Source organism: Diabrotica undecimpunctata, chromosome 1 (assembly GCF_040954645.1).
Source record: "Diabrotica undecimpunctata isolate CICGRU chromosome 1, icDiaUnde3, whole genome shotgun sequence".
Taxonomy (NCBI): Eukaryota; Metazoa; Arthropoda; class Insecta; order Coleoptera; family Chrysomelidae; genus Diabrotica; species Diabrotica undecimpunctata.
The window spans coordinates 395,191-415,173 of record NC_092803.1 but is presented as its reverse complement, the minus strand read 5'-3'; the positions used below and the strand labels follow the sequence as shown (position 1 = coordinate 415,173).

The following is a 19,983-nucleotide window of genomic DNA, read 5'->3' as shown; positions in this document are numbered from 1 at the left end:
TTCGGAGGAATCCAGATTGTTCTTCACTTTAGTTTTTTTTCTGTAGTTGTATTTGATCTTTTATTACTATAGAAAAGATTCTTGCACTATGCAAGGCATTACACGAATTCCTCCCTAGTTATTAGTTGATCTCTTGTCTCCTTTTTTTTTAATATAGACGATATTTATGTTATATTCCATTTACTTACAATTTTTTCCATGTTTCAGTTTCCATTGAACAACACTATAATAAATGATATGACTCGTTCGGTCCATATTTCAACAATATCATTTTTAAATTTACTTATTCGGGAGTTTTGTTGTTTTTGGCTTTTTTAAATGTTGTCTTCTTCTATGATTATACCATCTCCATTTATTATTGCCGTACTACCATGTAATTATTTGTAATATGTTGTTACCTAGTTATTTTATAATATTTTTTTCAAGCTTCCGTTGACCTATTATAGACAATTGTGTTATCTATATATTTACGTATTCTCTCTTAGTATTAGTCCTTCTCCAGTTGTACTGTTCGGTTCACTTATTGCTTAAGGGTAACGATTTATTTCGTGTTTATGGAGTTTTATCCTTCAACGGCTCATGGAATGCAACTTTTTTCTTTTAATCATCTCTTCTAAGTTTTCACTCCAATTTCTTCAAATATTTCTTCTGGTATCGTTCTTTAACAAGTGCTTTTTTGCTGCTTAAGCTATTGGTTTTTTTTATATTTTTTATATATTGATACTGATGTTGACTAATAACTTAAAGTGACATCATATTATTTGTTTTAAAAAAATGTTGCTAACTTGGCATGAATATTGGCTTGAGAGTAGATTATATAAAGTTAAAAGTTTATTAAGACTATAGTTAGATAAATGCATAAGGAATATCATTAGGCCCATGCAGTGTTCCTCCTATTAGCTAAAGCAGATAGTGTAGAGCAGATAGGTAGCAGCTCGTGGATAGTGAAAGGGGAATTAAGAGATCTACTATATTCAGATATTATTAGATTATTTCTGTGTGGATACATTTCATAATGAGACCAAATAATATGATTAATTTTATTTCTAAACTTCTCTTCGAAATGTTTGGCAATGGTGTTAGGAATAAATTCACGTGAAGTATTTTCTACACCATTTGAAATTAAACGACTAATTTTATTATTGGTTCTGATTTGCCGCTTTATTAGTTGAAGACAATCTTTATTTGCTAATGTAAGTCTTAGCAGCTGAGAGAATGGTGTCTGATATGGATGTTAACAAGTAGTCAAAACAGTGTCAATGGCTTTTGAATACTCTAGCCAGATAGCTTTATATAGGCGCGAATTTTTAGCACAAACAGTTCTACTAAAATTGTTGGAAATTATTGTAAAATAATGATTACTATCAAAGAGATCATCAGATCATCATTTGCCAGGTTAAAAAAGGTGCCGATTTAGGTTCGATGATACTAAGATCTATAGCAGAGAAAGATCCAAAAGGAAATATTTCAGTGAATATTAGATCCTGTGTTAAGAAGGCATGAGTTTGTATAGTTAAGGATATTTTCAACTCCTTTTTCGCGGCTGAATGTCGCGGGAGTCAAACGCTTCTAATTTGTTAAGATTTTTTATTTTTGTTGTCCAGGTTTTACATCCATAGAACAAAGTGGACCAGACGTAGCACTTCAATACTCTTAGACGTGTGGTCAACGACAGACTTCTACTGCATAATACAGAACGCCAGTTAATAAAGTTTTTCCGTGCGAGTTCTATTTATTGAATACTTCGTCACTTTCAACCCTGCAGTCAATCCAGCTACCCAGATATCTAAATTGTTCCACCCTTTCAAGGATTTTGTTATCTAATCTTAGTACTGAGTCTTCGATATTAATTTTTCCGACCACCATCCATTTTGTTTTTTTTTGCGTTGATTGTTAAGCCCTTTTCAGTGCATTCGTTGTTTACAGCATTAAACAGGGTTTGAAGATCTTCTAGACTCTCTGCCATTATTGCGGTGTCATCGGCGTATCTGAATTGTGTTTAGGACTTCTTAAATCACAAAAATTTAGAGTAATATTTTTTATTTATATTTACAGTTATTTTCAATAATTATTTTTTTAATACTTTTTATTTTTTAGGTATTAACAGAAAATAAAATATGATTAACTTTCTCGTATTTGCGGCAGCGATCATCTGCTTTTACTATTTTGCCATAAAACCTTTAAATTATTGGAAAAATAAACAAGTAAAACAAACAAGGAACTTCTGGTTGTTCGGAAACACCCTAAAGCAATTTTTCCAGCTCGAAAATTATTGTGATATGTTACAGACTGTATACGATTCTGCCCCAGGTGACAGGTAATAAAATAAGTGTTTTATTCAGTTTAATATTTGAATTTAATAATTATTTATAGCGTAATTAAGAATATATGTATTATCGAAAGTATTGTTAAGTCCACAAATATGTTCAAATTTTTAGGTACGTCGGATTTTATCAATTTACAACTCCAAATCTGATGATAAAGGATCCAGAACTTGTTAAGCATATAGCAGTAAAAGACTTTGATTCTTTTTTAAACCATAGAGTATTTATACCGGAAGAAGCTGATCCTCTGTGGGGTAGAAACCTTTTTGCTTTGAAGGGTAAGAATCTTAGAATTTTTATGTATGAAAAATATTTAATAAATGTTTCTTATATAGATAGATGAAACTAAAAGAAAAGAATAATGTTCCTTCTTTATCTCTTTATACTTTTATTTTTAAATCTTAACTTGGAAAACTTAAACAATAGGAAAATACGGTTTTCAGATCAGACCTGGCGAGACATGCGATCAATTCTCAGTCCTCTTTTCACCAGCAGCAAATTGAAAATTATGTACAACACGATGTCAGAATGTGCCGAAAACGTAACAAAATATTTTCGTAATCAGAAAAATGACGTATTCGAAATAACGCTGAAAGATCTAGCAGCTCGCTACGCCAACGACGTCATCGCCACAACAGCCATGGGCTTCCAAGTGGATTCTTTAGGTGATCCAGATAATGTTTTCTACAAGATGGCGACGATCGTATCAAATTTGAGCAGTTTTTGGAGGACGGTGAAATTTTCCTTCGCTTTTCAGGTTTTTCCGAATTTGTATAAGGTACGTATTTAGTACGTAAACACTATAAATAACCTTCTTTATCATCACCCTGTATATTTTTTAAGTAGCAATGAAAAAAATAATTTAGCGCACACTAATAATGGCTAAAGTTTGACAAAAATAACTAAGTAGAGACCATGGACGTATAAACATAGATGGACCCAGCAATAAGATACCTTAAACACACACTGTTTTGAAGCTTCGATATTCCTGGACAAGAGGGTAAAGGGGAGTAAAACGGGTATCGATAGACTGTGATACTTCCTCAATGAGCATAAGCGTGCTTGAATTTTTACTCGCGGGGATAATTATTCAGACGTTAATAATTGGAAGTAGTAATAATGTACAAAAACACGTTTTTATAGAAAAAATAAAATAGAATTTTATTTGCTTTAAAATTAATACAATAAAATATAGTTGAGCTTAAGTTAATTTTTTAATAGGTATCAAATAATCCTACGATAAAAAAACAATTAAAAAATATACATTTGTCAAATTTAAGTACATACCTATATTTATTGATAATGTGTTAAAACATATTTTTTCAAATTGTGACATATTTGTTTTAATAAAATATAAATAGATTCCTCGTAGTAAGAGTTTCTGCTACAAAATTATTTATTGATCATTCCAAAGCTCTTGCTGGCATTTGACATAAAATTATTTGCAAATATACCTACTTATTAAAAAGTAGGCGTGAAAATGTATAAATTATTGGAAAGCTATTTACCGAACAGAAATATTAAAGTAAAAATGGTAAATAGACATAATAGAAGACGTTGGTATAGAAATAAATTTTTATTGATTGCGAAATAAAACAGTCTTAGTAAGAACGCTTCTTATGCGCACGGTGTTAGCATCTAAATTAGTCCTCGTTTCATGATGAATTCCAATTTTAAAATATTTCTCAAGAACTAATTTTAAAAGTTGCATAGAGTGACCATCGATTGCATCTTCATCATACATATGGTCACCAAAATGCTCATAGATTGATTTTGGGACATTTTGTATGGTTTTATTAATCAAAATATTCATAAGGTTTTTAACTAGTCTGTTGTAGATATTTATAGTTTTATTAAAAAATCTGAAATATTTTTCAGCTTCCTTGCAAGTTTAAATAACCAAAAAGGATGCTTTTGAAAGGTTTTTATACTGTTTTCTCTGTTGAAGTTTAGAGTAAGTTTCATCATTAATCAATATTATTTGGAAACCTACATAGAAAAATAAATGAGTTTTATTCATTTCACTAATTTAATGTTAATTCATGAGAAATATTAAATTAAAAAGCTACTAAACAGATCTTTTTAATCAGATGATGTCTACTTACAATTTAAAAATGTCTATACTAATTTCATGAACTAATATCTTGTTCAATACATTAATGAATATGAATAAACACACAGGCTTCCTCAGTTCCTCATCTTAAATAATATAAACAAACAGTACTTACAAATTAAATGAGACATTGGGATGTAAATATTTCGTTTTTTTGCAAATGCAAAACAGTAGCACCATTATTATAATTTGTTTATTTCACTATTTACAAATATCACTTAAAATACAGCCAAAACATCGAAAAATAACTTTTCCTCATCTTGGGTAAAAAGTAAACAAACATGGACATGACATGGAACAGCATTTGAAGTTTGACGTAGAGCCATAAGATAGAGAAATGTAAACACCGTTGCCATTAATAAATAGGTTTCAGTGCTTTTACATATAAAATAATTGGTTGATATCTGTTATACGCTATTATTAAATGATATGCACACTATGTGCACACTTGATGTTTTAATTACAATTTAATATATTAATATAAGTAATAAATTATTATTTTGGTTTGGTCGATAGCATTCTTTGGGAAATAAAGATCATTATAAACTCATCAGGAGAAGCGAATCAGTTTTAATCTCCATTGTCCACGCAAAGCAAACATCTCTCTTTGTCGATTTGGGTACTTACTGGGCATTAGACCAAAAACTTGTTGGCAAAAACCTCATGGAGCCTTTGCCAGATCTGTCGTGAATTTCAAACAGGGTATGACTCGTAGTTTGCAAGTAAAACGTGTGGTGTTAAATGTATTGAACTATCATCTGAACTTAAAAACTGGTGACAGCTTGACTATTACTGTGGAAAAAGTTTCGAAAATGTGCAGTGTGAGTGTTCGTAAAATTTATGACATCCGCGAAGAACCCAGCAAGGCGAACTAAAACCGGTACAAAAAAGGAAGAAAAACAATTTCCAGTCCAATTCACGTGAGAATACTTACGATGAGGGAGTGAAATCTCGAATAAAGAAAATTGTCCATGATTTTTTTGGAAAATGTACCACCAACCGTCGACAACATAATAAACAGAGTGAAAGATAATGAGGACCTACCAGCTTTTTCAAAAACCACATTTCGTAGGCTACTGAATGACATGGGTTTGAATATGGAAAAAGAGGTCGAGATTCGACAATGATGGAAAGAAAAGATATCATATCCTGGAGAAACAAGTACCTCAGACAAATAAAAACATTGAGGAAGAAGGATAATGGAAACCTTGTTTATAACTATGACTCTTGGACTGACGTCGGTGCTTCAGTCAAAAAGAAATGGAGGGACACAGCGATCAAGAATCCCCGAGATGCCTTTATAAAAGGGCTCTCTACTGGACTGAAAGCTCCTACCCAAAGAGGTCCTCGGTTGATTCTTCTTCATACTGGAAGTGAAACTAGTTTTGTGGCATGGGCCGAATTAACTTTCTTTGACAAGTACCCATAGTACCTTAGATTGTTCATTTGCATTGTTTTGTTTTAAAAAGCCCTCTGTTTTAAAAAGTGTGCTCTAGTAAAAAATGTAGAGAAATTAAAGAGAAAAAAAGAAAACCTTAAAAACTTTTTTAATTTTTTTGGTATGATTGATTTCGATCTTGAATAATAATTTGTTCAGAAAAGTTTTAATAAATTTATTTTTATTTTAATAAAATTTTCCTTTTTGTAGATCGTTAAACTTGAATTTTACACAGGCGAATCTCGACGATTTTTCCTAAATTTAATAAGGGAAGCTGTTTATGCCAGAAAAGCAGAAAGTATCATACGTCCAAATATGATACATTTAATGATTCAGGCACAAAATAAACTCAAAGAAGAACCAAAAAGTGGCGATATTGTTAATGAAGGTTTGCATCTTTTTATAATAAATTGGGGTATATTGGTTTATTCTTTATATTAATTACACTCAAACTTTCGAAATATTTTTTCTTCGGTTTTTGTAGACATGACATGTCGTGTTTTTCAATGTGCTTCCAGCTTCCAATAAGTTGTTGTTTTATTGTTTTCGTGGTATTATCACTTATCATCTTCCTATTTGGAACCGTCTCTCGGTGTCTTTACTACTCTAATCGTCGGTTAAGTCCCGGGCCTAACTAGTAAAACAATTTTTTTTATTTAAAAAAAAAATGATTCTTTAGTCATCAATCTCCATCAACCATTTGACCAACGCAAAACAATTTCTGACTTATTCCGATTACACAGTGCCAGGATTATTCAATTCGTTTCTAAGTATATTTTTAAGGTTAAACCGCTCGCCTAGATTTCAATGATTCGACTTTTATTTGACAGCTCAACCACTATTGTATACATAAAAAAAAACTTTCATGTATTTAAAACTTTTATTTTTTTTATTGTTATTTCATTTTGCTTATTTAAAGTACGCCGTAGCGTATTTAAATTCAACTTTCAAAGACGCGCGCGTTTTAAAGTTATCATGACAACATCAACAGTTTTAAATATTTGTCTGACCTGCCAAGAGTACATAACTTGTAACGTCAAATAAATAATATTTCTAACAAATATTTCAAAAGCTTTATTCAAATATTTGGAAGTCTTAGGGCCGGTTGTTCGAATGCTAATCAAAACTTGATTGTAATCAAATATTTAATTAAAATCAAATACGTCACATTTTGAGGTTATGTTGACTGATTTATTTTATTCAATTTGAGTATTTTGATGTTAATTTCTTGTTTTTATTTACAAATCAATAATAATAATAAGCAATTTTTAATAATTTTTACAGCTCCTGTGACGTATTTGCTTGTAATTAAATATTTGATTACAATCAAGTTTTGATTAGCGTTCGAACAACCGGCCCTTAATCTTTTAAATGAATGTGAAGGTGAAGTACAGTTGGTATTGTTTGAAATTTTTATACCTACTTCTTTTAAACATACCCATTAAATATTTCTATACCGTTTTTTTTTAAATCAGAAGAAATTCTGTTCGAATTAATACTACCGACATTCTCGGAAGCCAATGGGGTTGTAATTCCCTTAATGGCACTACCAATAATGTTTGAAACATTCTTATCAATCTTGTTTTAAGCAATATACAACCATTAATAACAATATTCTGATATGACAGATTGCAAATTAATTTTTGTTTTTCTCATTTCCATTATAACGAAAGCTATTCTGATGTACACCACTTATACTTGAATATACGAATTTCGCTTTGCATAAGTTTGAAAATTAATAACTTTTTTTCAAAAATTTATATTGCAAACTTATTTTGCAAAGACTTTTTAATAGATTGTACTGAAATTTTGTATAGTTTTTATATATTTTAAGAATTTTCTGGGTAAATTTTGAAAGTTTTTCGTGGCTCTAAAATACCTGAAAAAATGATGGAAAACAATTTTTTTTTATCCTTTTTAAATTGTTTTTTTGTCCTTACATTTTTTTTAAATGTATAGCTACTGAGATATATCAAGGAAAAGGAGAAGAAACATTGATTTTTCTGATTTTTTTCACAAATTGTTTAATAAAAAATTTAGCCCACCTTCTGACGTTTACGCATAGTTAAATTATTATTTCTAATAATATTTCAAAGCGATTAAAGCAGAAATTAGGATTATATACGATTATTTTAACTGGACTATTGAACGACGTATTCTTTTATTCTAAGTTCGTTTTATTAGTGCAGAAATTTATCATCAGCATTATCGTATGTTTTGCATAATTCCAGGTGTTACTTGGTTGCCTATTCGAGCGTTCAAATTCCTCAATATTATCCCTCTGACTGGGTATACTATTTGTTGTAATTCATCATAAAATGTTGTTTCAGACTTGTTATTTTCTATTTTTTCTCTTTGTTGTTACAATCCTTTTTGATACATATTGACACTCTTTAACCTGATTTTGGTATGTTTGGTGTATTAATAAGGCTACACCTTCCTTGACCCTATTTTCTTTTGCTGCTCCACTGTAAATTAGTATATATATTAGAACATCTTAAGAATTAAAACAATTTTTTAGATAGAAACCTAGAGATAACTATGGAAGACATCACAGCTCACGCTCTATTCTTCTTTATTGCCGGTTTCGAGTCCAGCTCCGGCTTGATGTGTTACATGGCCTATGAGTTAGTCGTTAATCCAGATATACAAACAAGATTGAGACAAGAAATCGACGAAGGCTTCGAGGAATGTAACGGTAGCTTAACGTACGAAGCCGTAATGAAAATGAAGTACCTAGACATGGTTGTTTCAGGTAAATAATTCGAAGTTTCTCAAACTCTGATCATTAAATAAAACTACAAACTGTTATCGTCATTTTATAACATCATAATCATTTTTGATGCAATTAACAGCTTCAAATTTTTAGTTTTGTTGTTCATAGTAATCTTTTAGAATTGTTCTGAAGCTATTATCTTGTGGCAATTTAAAGTAATTACTATTTTAATGGGAATAAGCTACAATTAGTTTTGAGAACGATTTCCGAAGTGGAAATTAAAACGCCAATAAACTTATTTTAAATTGAAATTGTGGCTTATTCCCATTAAAATAGTAAATAATCTTTAAGACATACAGTATAACTGTTTTAACAAGAAATTTTTTTAGAAACCATGAGAAAATGGCCTAACTTCGTTTCAACAGATAGAGTCTGTACCAAAGAATACACCATAAAGGCACAAAACTCAGAAGAACCAGAACTGATAATAGAAAAGGGAACAATTTTACATCTACCCATATATGCCATACAAAACGATCCCAGAAACTTCCCCAATCCACGAAAATTCGATCCAGAAAGGTTCAGCGTTACAAATAAAGATAAAATCAATCCATACGCCTATATCCCCTTCGGGATAGGTCCTAGGGTCTGTATAGGTACCAGGTTCGCGCTTATACAAACCAAGATATTCTTTGCACACGTACTCCACGAATTTGAAATTGTCGCTACGTCGAAGACGAAGATACCCTTTGAAATATCGAAGAAAAATTTTAATCTTTCTTCTACAGACGGTATACATGTGGCTTTGAAAAAATTAGTCAAGTGATTTTTCACTGATGTTCTAAATTGTAAAAATTTGTGTTCGTTATCTGTTTTACATTATGTTATTTATGTTTAAGTATTTATTATTAGATATAACGATGGTTTAGATAAACTTTATATATTGTTAAAAACTAAGTTTAAATTAAAATGAAAAAAAAAAGTGTCAGGGAAGTTACTTTTTCCTGAATAATAAATTAACATACCTACCCAGAAAACAGGAAATTCCAGGAGACTGGGAAAAACAATTATATACTCAATCCATGAAGGGAGACAAACTCAGCTGCAAAAAACTACCGAGGTATATCCTTACACTGTCTGGCCTATAAAGAGTTTTAGACCAAGGCGGGTCTGTTTTGAGGTGGATGTAAGAGCTGGCATTCTAATTTTTGCAAAAAAAGTTATGTAATAACTTCAGTACCAATAATTTACTTATCCTTCCTCTCAAATAGGTCGGGAATATTATTAAAAAATTAAAATATTTAAAATAAACCCAAAACTTTGTTTTTTTCTACTGTCCTTGCTTTAAAATGATTGATTTTGGAGAAAAGTATTAGTAAAATAAAACAGCGATAATTAAATTTTCTATAAAATACGACTGATGACGAAAGATGAAATAGAAACAGAAATTTGTGCCCGTAAAAATCATTGCTAATGATATCAATATTGTTGGGATAACGAAAAACGCTGTACGAGAGGCGTATGTAGCATTAAAAGAATCAGCCAAAAAAATGGGTTTAATAATAAACACCAACAAAACGAAATATATAAAAATAAGCACGCAACCACAAATCTTACGACCACTTGTTACAGAAAACGACGTCATCGAAGCAGTGAACGAATTTGTATACCTGGGAGCGCTCCTTAACACTGAAAATAATACTACTGTTACGATAAAAATCCTGGCCTAAAAATAACCGTATTATATTATGACTAATGCTGTTCTGTTTTAGAATATACGAGACCTTTCGAATAGCTGGCATAAACTCCAAGTAATAAAAAAACTGGTTCCATTCGAATCTTCCGGAATTAGGCCTGTCCATTCGAGGCGAAACCAGGTCAATTGAGGTCAAAATCCATGGGATTCTAGAGCAGCTGTTTTCGTATAAATATGGAGGAACTTTTATTTTGAAAACAGTTAATTCGGACGACGCGCTCGCGATAAAATGTTACGTTCGCTTTTTAATAAATTATGTATGTTTAGTGAAAATAAATAAATATCAGTCATTGTGCTTTTTAATGAATTAAGATAAGAACAAGACATTATAAATTAAAGACTCAACAATTAATAAATTCACAACAAATGGTGTCAGAGTGAGATCGAACATAAATTAGACTTATAATAATAATACAAGTGAATATAAAATAAATTGTGAAAATGGCTACGATTTATGAGCTGACAGTGACTAATTTAAGAAGACATCTTGAAGACAGAGAATTATCTTCCACCGGAAAAAAGGCTGAGTTAGTCCAACGACTAAAGAACGCTTTGCTAGAAGAAGGACTAGACCCAGAGACTTATATATTTGAAGACAAACATGATGCTGTCATCTCGTCGATTTCGAAATTGGAGAACAAAGTATCCGGCGACATCGCTTCTTTAGAAAGCAAAGTTTCTAACGAGATTTCTTCTCTGGAAAGCAAAGTCTCTGCTAACATCTCTTCGGAAATCTCTAAAGTCACTTCTGAGATGTCTGCCCTGGACGATAGAATATCTTCGTTAAAAAACCAAGTTGCTGCCGATATGTTGGCCTTCGAAGAAAAGATATGGAAAGAGATGGAAAAGAAGATGGAGGAAACCGGGACAGCAGAGAGAGGAAACAATCCAATTACAGTGGAGATAAAAGAAGACGAGACGAAATTTAAGTTGGAGACACGGCCGAAATTTGAAGGAAGTGGAGGTTCTATTCATGTTAAAGTCCCAACTTTCGACGGAAAATCATCATGGAACAACTACATGAAACAGTTCGAATCAGCCGCAAGAGCAAATGGATGGTCTGAAAAAGAAAAGGCTGTAAACCTGACTATCGCTCTTCGAGGAGATGCCTTAGATGTGCTTCAGACCATAGCCGTAGAGGAGACCGATGATTTCGAACAACTGAAGAAGAGGTTAAATATGCGATATGGCCACGAACATTTGGAGCATGTATATCAGTCACAGCTTAAAAATCGTAGACAGAAGAAAGATGAAGCTCTTCAAGAATATGAGGTAGATATTGCCAGATTAGTACGATATGCTTATCCAACAGCTCCCGAAGACATGATGGAAAAATTGGCCGTTCAAACGTTTATTGATGGTCTTCGTGATCATGAAATGCAGAGAACACTGCGATTAGCTCGTCACAAGACGCTGGTTGATGTCCTATCCGCCGCCCTCGAATACGAGTCAGCTACGCAGGCCTCTGGCGGGTACAGTAAAGTTAGGACTGTAAAAGAGGAAGGAGACGAAGATAAACTTGACCAGCTCTTTAATTTGATGAAAAGCATGACATGCAAGAAAAAGAAGACCATAAAATCAAGAAACTCACCATCAGGAAAACCAGAACGAGTCAACCTTAGGGGGGCAGCTTCGACCCGGAACTCTTCCAAAGACCCTCTTATACTAATAGCTTCTTTGAAATGTCGTGAAGATAGTGTATATGTAGATGGAGACATAAATGGTAAAAAGCATACGTTGTTGGTGGATACCGGAGCGACCAGAACCATCATACGCCCGACAGTTATAAACAGCCGAAAGAAACTGTTACCAACGAGGTTGCGACTTCGGACCGCTACAGGTGAAAATGCCAACATTCATGGAGAAATCCAGGTACAATTGGGAATTGGGGCAGAAAAGTTTGTCCATACTGTTATAGTTGCTGACATCGAAGAGGATGTTATATTAGGAATGGACGTAATGAATATGCATGGATTCCAATTGGATTTTAAGAATAAGGTAATCAAAGTTGGCAACGAGGAGGTATTTCTCCATCCACATAATGACAACACTGTGCAAGCAGCCATTACAGAAGATACAGTCGTGCCTGCGAGAAGCGAAACGATCATAGTAGCGCGACTACAGGGAATTGTAGACGAAGGGAGACCTGTTATGATGGAGCCTTGGAACCACGACGATGAGGTTGGGCGTGGAATCATAATTGGAAAGGAATTGGTGACTTCGGCTAAAGAAATTCCTGTGAGACTTATCAATGTCAACGACTACCCAGTGACCATAAAGAAAGAGACAAAAGTAGGAACTTGTGTACCTGTGACATCCATAATCCGTCAGGCGACAACATCTGATAATTCCAACGATAAATTCGACCAAATGGTTGCAGTTGCAGGACAGTCTCTAAATCAGATGGAGAAAAGGAAATTAAGGGAATTTCTTCGGCAGTATCGTGATATTTTCGTACCGAAAGGAGGAAAGACGGGAAGAACTACGGTTGTTAAGCATAAAATTGATACTGGTAATGCTAAGCCAATTCGTCAAACAGCTCGACGATTACCACAGGCGAAAAGAGAGGAAGCTGAAACGATTGTTCAGGAAATGAAGAAAGACGGGGTGATAGAACCTTCTACGAGCCCATGGGTCTCTCCGGTGGTCCTGGTTAAGAAGAAAGACGGAACGACGAGGTTCTGTGTGGATTACCGTTTGCTGAACAACGTTACCAAGAAAGATAGTTATCCTCTGCCTCGGATCGATGACACATTGGACACATTGGCTGGAAGTAAATTGTTTTCTACTTTGGATTTGAAGTCTGGATACTGGCAGGTAGAAATGGACCCAGTAGATAAAGAAAAGACAGCCTTCACCACAGGATCTGGATTGTGGCAATTCAACGTTATGCCATTTGGACTCTGTAATGCTCCTGCGACATTTGAGAGGCTTATGGAAAATGTGTTAAGAGGGTTATCTTGGAAAACATGCCTGGTTTATTTGGATGACATAATCGTCTTGGGGGAGACATTCGAAGAACATCTGAAGAATCTAGAAAACGTTTTTAATCGACTTAAAGCTGCCCAATTGATGTTAAACCCCAAGAAGTGCCAGCTATTTCAAGGTAAAGTCAATTATCTGGGTCATATAGTCAGTAAAGAAGGAGTGGCCGTGGATAAGGGAAAAATCGATTCCATTAAGGAATGGCCAAAACCAACTGACAAACATCAAGTGAGAAGTTTTCTTGGACTATGTACTTACTACCGGAGGTTTATTAAGAAGTTTGCAGATATCGCTAAGCCATTAACGCGACTTACGGAGGAAGCAAGAGATTACCGCTGGGATACAGACTGCCAAAATGCCTTTGAGACCTTGAAAAAGCATTTAATAACAGCACCAATTTTAGGGTATCCACTGCCAGAAGGAGAGTTCATCTTAGATACAGATGCAAGTAATGTGGGAATTGGAGGAGTGCTGTCTCAGATTCAAGGAGGACAGGAACGAGTCCTCGGATATTTTAGTAAAGTTCTTTCAAAACCTGAGCGGAATTATTGCGTCACGAGAAGAGAACTTCTGGCAGTAGTGAAATCAGTAGAGCACTTCTATCAATACCTCTATGGAAGAAAGTTTCTAATCCGAACCGACCATGCCGCCCTTAAGTGGTTGATGCAGTTTAAGAATCCAGAGGGTCAGATAGCCAGGTGGATCGAACGACTCCAAGAATACGATTTTAAGATTGAGCACCGGGCCGGAGTTAGCCACAGAAACGCTGATTCTCTTTCCAGAAGGCCATGCTCAGCAGAGTGTTCCCACTGCAACAAAACGGAATCCAAGGAAGCAGCAGTGCTAAGAACGACGATTGTCAACGACGACTGGACGCCTACTAAGATCAGGGAAGAACAAGAGAGAGATCCAGTTATACAGAAAATCCGAAAATGGAAAGAGGAAAACCGTCGACCACCTTGGCAGGAAATATCAAACCTATGCTCAGTAGTTAAGACGTATTGGGCCCAGTGGGACTCATTTATCATCGAAGATGGCTTGCTTAAACGAGTCCTGGAAAATGATGACGGTTCAGAGAAGAGAAGACAGTTGGTGATCCCAAAGAGCAGAATAGCCGAAGTACTTCGTCAGTTACACGACAGTCCATCGGGAGGGCATTTTGGTGTAAGGAAAACCCTTCAGCGAATTCGGGAACGGTTTTATTGGATGAACAGTTCCGACGATGTAAAAGACTGGTGTAAGAAATGTACTATTTGTGCCACGAGTAACGGGCCTTACCGAAAAAGGAGAGCTCCTATGAGACAATATAATGTTGGAAGCCCGTTTGAAAGAATAGCTTTGGACATCGCTGGGCCATTTCCAGAAAGTGGAAATGGAGGCAAGTACATGCTGGTAGTAATGGATTACTTCACTAAGTGGGTCGAGATTTACGCACTTCCAGACCAGAAGGCCGCCACCGTTGCAGATAAGTTGATCCAAGAATATATCAGCCGATTTGGAGTGCCTTTGGAGATCCATAGTGACCAAGGCAGGAACTTCGAAAGCGATCTATTCCAAGGAATATGTGATAGACTAGGCATGAAGAAAACAAGAACTACAGCATATCATCCGCAATCTGATGGTATGGTAGAACGGATGAATAGGACAGTTGGCAAATATTTGACAAAGATGGTGTCCGATCATCAGCGAGACTGGGACCAATACCTTCCGTTCTTCACAATGGCCTACAGATCTGCTGTTAACGAATCAACAGGCCAGACACCAGCGAAAGTCCTATTCGGACGCGAAATGCGACTACCTTGTGATCTAGAGTTTGGGTGTCGACCTGGAGAAGATGTAGCAGGTGAAGATTATGTGATCGAATTACGAAGAAGAATGGACGATGTACATGAGTTGGTCCGTTCCCACCTTCAGATCGCTAGCGACCGAATGAAGAAACGGTACGATACACAAGCCGAAAAGGGTTGCTTTAAGAAGAACGACAAAGTATGGCTGTATAATCCCAAGAAGCGAAAAGGTTGTTCTCCCAAATTGCAGCAGTTTTGGGAAGGTCCATACCTCATTATGGAGAAGATCAACGATGTCATCTACCGAATAAGCAAGATTCCGAAGGGAAAGCCGATGATAGTACACCATAACCGGCTGGCGTCTTTCGAAGGTGACCACGACGTAGATGAAGAAGTGGAAGTAAACCAAGTCCACGATGTGTCTGACCTCACGTTTGAGGAATTCATGGGTGCCTATGGAGGTACCGGTAAAGCGAGACATGGTGTTACCACTGAAGAAAAGCAAGATCTACTAGCGCTCCCCGATGACTACTCGCTGGCCCTCACCATCCCGGCCAGTATCAAAGACGCACCAGGGTTGGCATCCGTCTTTCGAAGGAAGTTTGGTCGAGTTGCAGAACTTCAATGCCAGGTGCCAGCTCCCGGTAAAACCTTGAAACTCCAAGATGCATCACGTTACCTTTTCTACCTGGTAACAAAAGACACTGCCCGTGACCAACCTACCTACCGAGATGTATGGGAAGCCTTACTTCAATTGAGAGAGCACGTACTAGAGTCCGACGTGCAAAAGTTAGCCATGCCAAAGTTGGAGTGCCGCCAATTAGATTGGAGGGTTATCCGAAATATGGTGGAGGAGATCTTCAAAGACACCGAAGTCCAGGTGTTAGTCTGTTGCAATCCGCATAGTTACTGGTGCGGAGAGAAAACCGTCCCTTGTCATTTTTATACAACTGGAAGTTGTAAAAGAGGGTCCAGTTGCCGATACCAGCATACAGTTCCGGTTCCAGTCCCGACAAGGTTCCAGGAGGAACCATCTTTTAAGAGGGGGGCAATGTTACGATAAAAATCCTGGCCTAAAAATAACCGTATTATATTATGACTAATGCTGTTCTGTTTTAGAATATACGAGACCTTTCGAATAGCTGGCATAAACTCCAAGTAATAAAAAAACTGGTTCCATTCGAATCTTCCGGAATTAGGCCTGTCCATTCGAGGCGAAACCAGGTCAATTGAGGTCAAAATCCATGGGATTCTAGAGCAGCTGTTTTCGTATAAATATGGAGGAACTTTTATTTTGAAAACAGTTAATTCGGACGACGCGCTCGCGATAAAATGTTACGTTCGCTTTTTAATAAATTATGTATGTTTAGTGAAAATAAATAAATATCAGTCATTGTGCTTTTTAATGAATTAAGATAAGAACAAGACATTATAAATTAAAGACTCAACAATTAATAAATTCACAACACTACCGCAGAGATGAATCGCAAAGTTTGCACGGTCAACAGATGCTATTTTGGGCTCAATCCCCTTCTTAAATTCACAATTATATCGAGAAATAGAACAATAAAACTCTACAAAAACATAATACGACCAGTCCTAACATATAGTTCAAGAGACCTGGACTCTAACAAAAAATAATGAAAATATGTTAAAATGTTCCGAAAAAAAAGTACTAAGGCAAATCTATGGAGCAGTGAATGACAATGGAGTGTGGAGAAGATGATACAACTTCGAACTTTCTAGAATATACCAGGAACCTGATATCGTAAAACATATTAAGATAGAACGTCTGAGGTGGATAGGACATGTAATGCGGATGGAACAAAATGACCCAGCTAGAAAAACGCTTCTCGATAGACCCATTGGTCAGAGAAGACGAGGAAGACCCAGAGCAAGGTTCCTTGCTCTGGGTAACGACTGGATGGATAGGGACGACTGGAGAGAAATTCTTGAGGAGGATAGGAACCACGCAGAGTTGTAAAGCCAGAATGATGATGATGATAAAATACCACTGGTTGCAATTTAATTTTTTTTTTAAATTGAAATTCTTTAAAATCTTGCACAACAAAAAGTAAATTATTATAAAAGTTTGCCAATTTTTTTACATTATAAAAAGGAACTCCACGTATATAACGTACTTTAAAGAATTAAAATCGGATTATTTGGGCGGCTTATTCGTCTGTATTATTCAGGAAGATACTTCAAAAAATTGAAACGGAGTAGTAGCTGTAATATGGAAAAAACTTGCTTAAAACTAAATTCAGATTTTGTAAGTGTCATTGATTTTAAACAAAACAGAGAAAAGCTTGATTTCATAAATACGACAGCGGCAGGTGATCAAATAAAATATGAATTTAGCAAGCCATTAGATGTTAGTGGATAAACATATTCAGTGTCAACCATTAACTAGATCATTATTTTGATAAGCGCTGCAGGTATCTACAGCTTCAAAATTTTGATCATTTTTCTGAATAATTTTCATATTTTTATTAACTTAATTATAAAACACTATTTTAAAAGCATTATGTTAGGTATGTTTTATTAAAGTGTTTGTTTTTTCAAATAATTACATGGTTTATATCCAAAATTTCTATTGGTGTCAAATTCTGGTACATTTACCGTAATTGAATTTGGTAGAAAGATATGACTAGTTAAAAATGTTTTAATTTATACCACTTGTTGCAAAATAGCAATAAATACAAAAAAAGGGGGAAACAAACCTTTTTTGGGCCTAAGGATTATACTTGGAGCGTACACAATAACTTTGACAAACAGCATACCAGATGAAACTTGAAAGATTATCTTTCGTTGATATGATGCATTAATTGTCTCGTGAAATAGTATTGTCGAATATCATTCGAGAGAAAATTATTTACCGGCAAAATGTTCTTCTGTTTTTATTCAAATTTATTGCCTTTTGGCAATTTTCGCTTATGAAATTTTGACAAAATCACATGACTGGCGTCTCGTGTTTCAACTGTCAAAATTTAATTCACGAAAATTGCCAGGCAATAAACTTTCATACCTTTCATACAATATACCGACGAAAAAACACTAAATTAATATCGTCAGAAGAACAGACAGAAGCAGATGGATATCGAAAATAACAGATTGAAGGAAAAAACAGGCAGACTCAGGAGGTCATGGAGGAATGAAGTAGACGAGCCAATGAAAAAACGAGACTTACAGGATGGACAATTGGAGGATAGAATTACATAGCGACAATGGTTGAGAACATGAAGACATCAACAGCTGCAGAATGCAGGTTATATATAAAAATATGAAGTCGACTTACTTGGATTCGGTCTTCAGGCAACAATAATCCTTGCCTTCTCTTTTCGGATATCATATTTCAAACAACCAATATACTGAGATCTATTTCAAAGAGAAAGATGGAGATGGAGTCAATATAAAAGAACTGACTTTGAACATGAGGATATAACATTCCATAAGTATCGAAATTAAAGCAACTATTGCAAATGAAAATTGTGCCCATTATTTGCCAATAAAAGATTTACGTTATTTGTTACTATAAATAAATAAACTCTAAGCCAGTAGTAACGTATTAACGCGAGCTAGGTAATAACAAAAAAGTAAAAGATTAATTCAGGATATGTACTTGAAAGAAGTATTTAGGTAGTCGGTACAAAAACATTGGGTATCATGGGACTCTCAAGTGAACCCCTGGCAAGAATTAAATTAATAATTAGACACAAAAGACACAAAAACAACATCAAATGAAAGTGGAAAGGCAGACAAAAGGGATGAGTGGATGACAAATTTAGAACGATGAGGACGAGACGATTTGAATTGAGGAGAAATCATGCAACAAACGAGAAGCAAAAAAGTTATATACGGCAATATATTATTATATTCATATCTAACTATATCGAAAAACAAAACAAATGGCAATGTGCAGTATTAAAGACATAGGGAGGTACCTACCTTGTAAAACATCGGTCGAAAATCTCTACGTCCATAATGATTAATAATGTACCACAATAAGATTTTTATCTAGATATACCGACGATTTTCACTGTCCTATTACATAAATTGCACGATTTCAATACATAGGTATTCGATCGACACCGCAAAATGTCATACAAATATCGTTTACAGATTTTCAAACTTATATTTTGAATTATTCACTCCACTACATATTTAAAGTTTTATTCTACACCGATATCGTGTCTACCGATTGATCAATAATTAAACGAAATAAATCTACGAAGTATATTTTCTTTCAGTTAAGAATGTAAAGATCTACGACTTGCATTACCAAACAAAAACTTTTTGAACAAAAATCGTTCAGAAAACCAAAAACAAAGATATAGAAGATGGCGCTACCGGTCATGTCGATCAACAAGTGCATACACTGTTGCCAAGACTCGTTAACAAGTAGTAATATTGGACATTAGCAAGTAGTAGAAAAATTATTTCCCTCACAAATTAACAACACAAGTATATCTTTTAAATCAGAACTGATAATTGTAAACCATAAATGTGCTACGTTACATATTAAAGAACTTTATGATAAATTAAACTTTAGTAACCATTTTTGTGTTGCAGCTTAGGGAATAGGTACTGAATTTTCTAATGAAATACTAGACTTCTGTCCTAGTTTCCGGATTGAAAATCAAAACGTTACAGCATATGTAATTCTCATTATAATTAATTGTGATTTAATTTTATATAATATAATATTTAAGATCAATGTATCTTAAAAAGTCTAGAGATTGATACAAAAGCAAGCCTTTGATTACATTTTCTTATTAATAAATGCATGGCAACTCTGTCAAAAGACAAAACCAAATTTTGCGATTCCAGGAAAAGCCGGCTTTGTTAAAAAATATCATTGACC

At 34.6% G+C, this 19,983-nt stretch overlaps 1 protein-coding gene across 1 annotated transcript in view; it reads left to right on the top strand.

The window, feature by feature from the left end:
* The window catches only part of LOC140442565 (uncharacterized), a 38,054-nt gene extending 28,176 nt beyond the window's left edge, over positions 1-9,878 (top strand). Inside the window, exons 8-13 of the mRNA XM_072533598.1 lie at positions 2,117-2,317; positions 2,439-2,602; positions 2,768-3,102; positions 6,086-6,263; positions 8,397-8,630; positions 8,981-9,878. Coding sequence (XP_072389699.1) covers positions 2,117-2,317; positions 2,439-2,602; positions 2,768-3,102; positions 6,086-6,263; positions 8,397-8,630; positions 8,981-9,417 — 1,549 coding nt within the window. The 3' untranslated portion in view covers positions 9,418-9,878. The remainder of the gene's footprint in view (positions 1-2,116; positions 2,318-2,438; positions 2,603-2,767; positions 3,103-6,085; positions 6,264-8,396; positions 8,631-8,980) is intronic.
* The last annotated feature ends 10,105 nt before the right edge of the window (positions 9,879-19,983 follow it).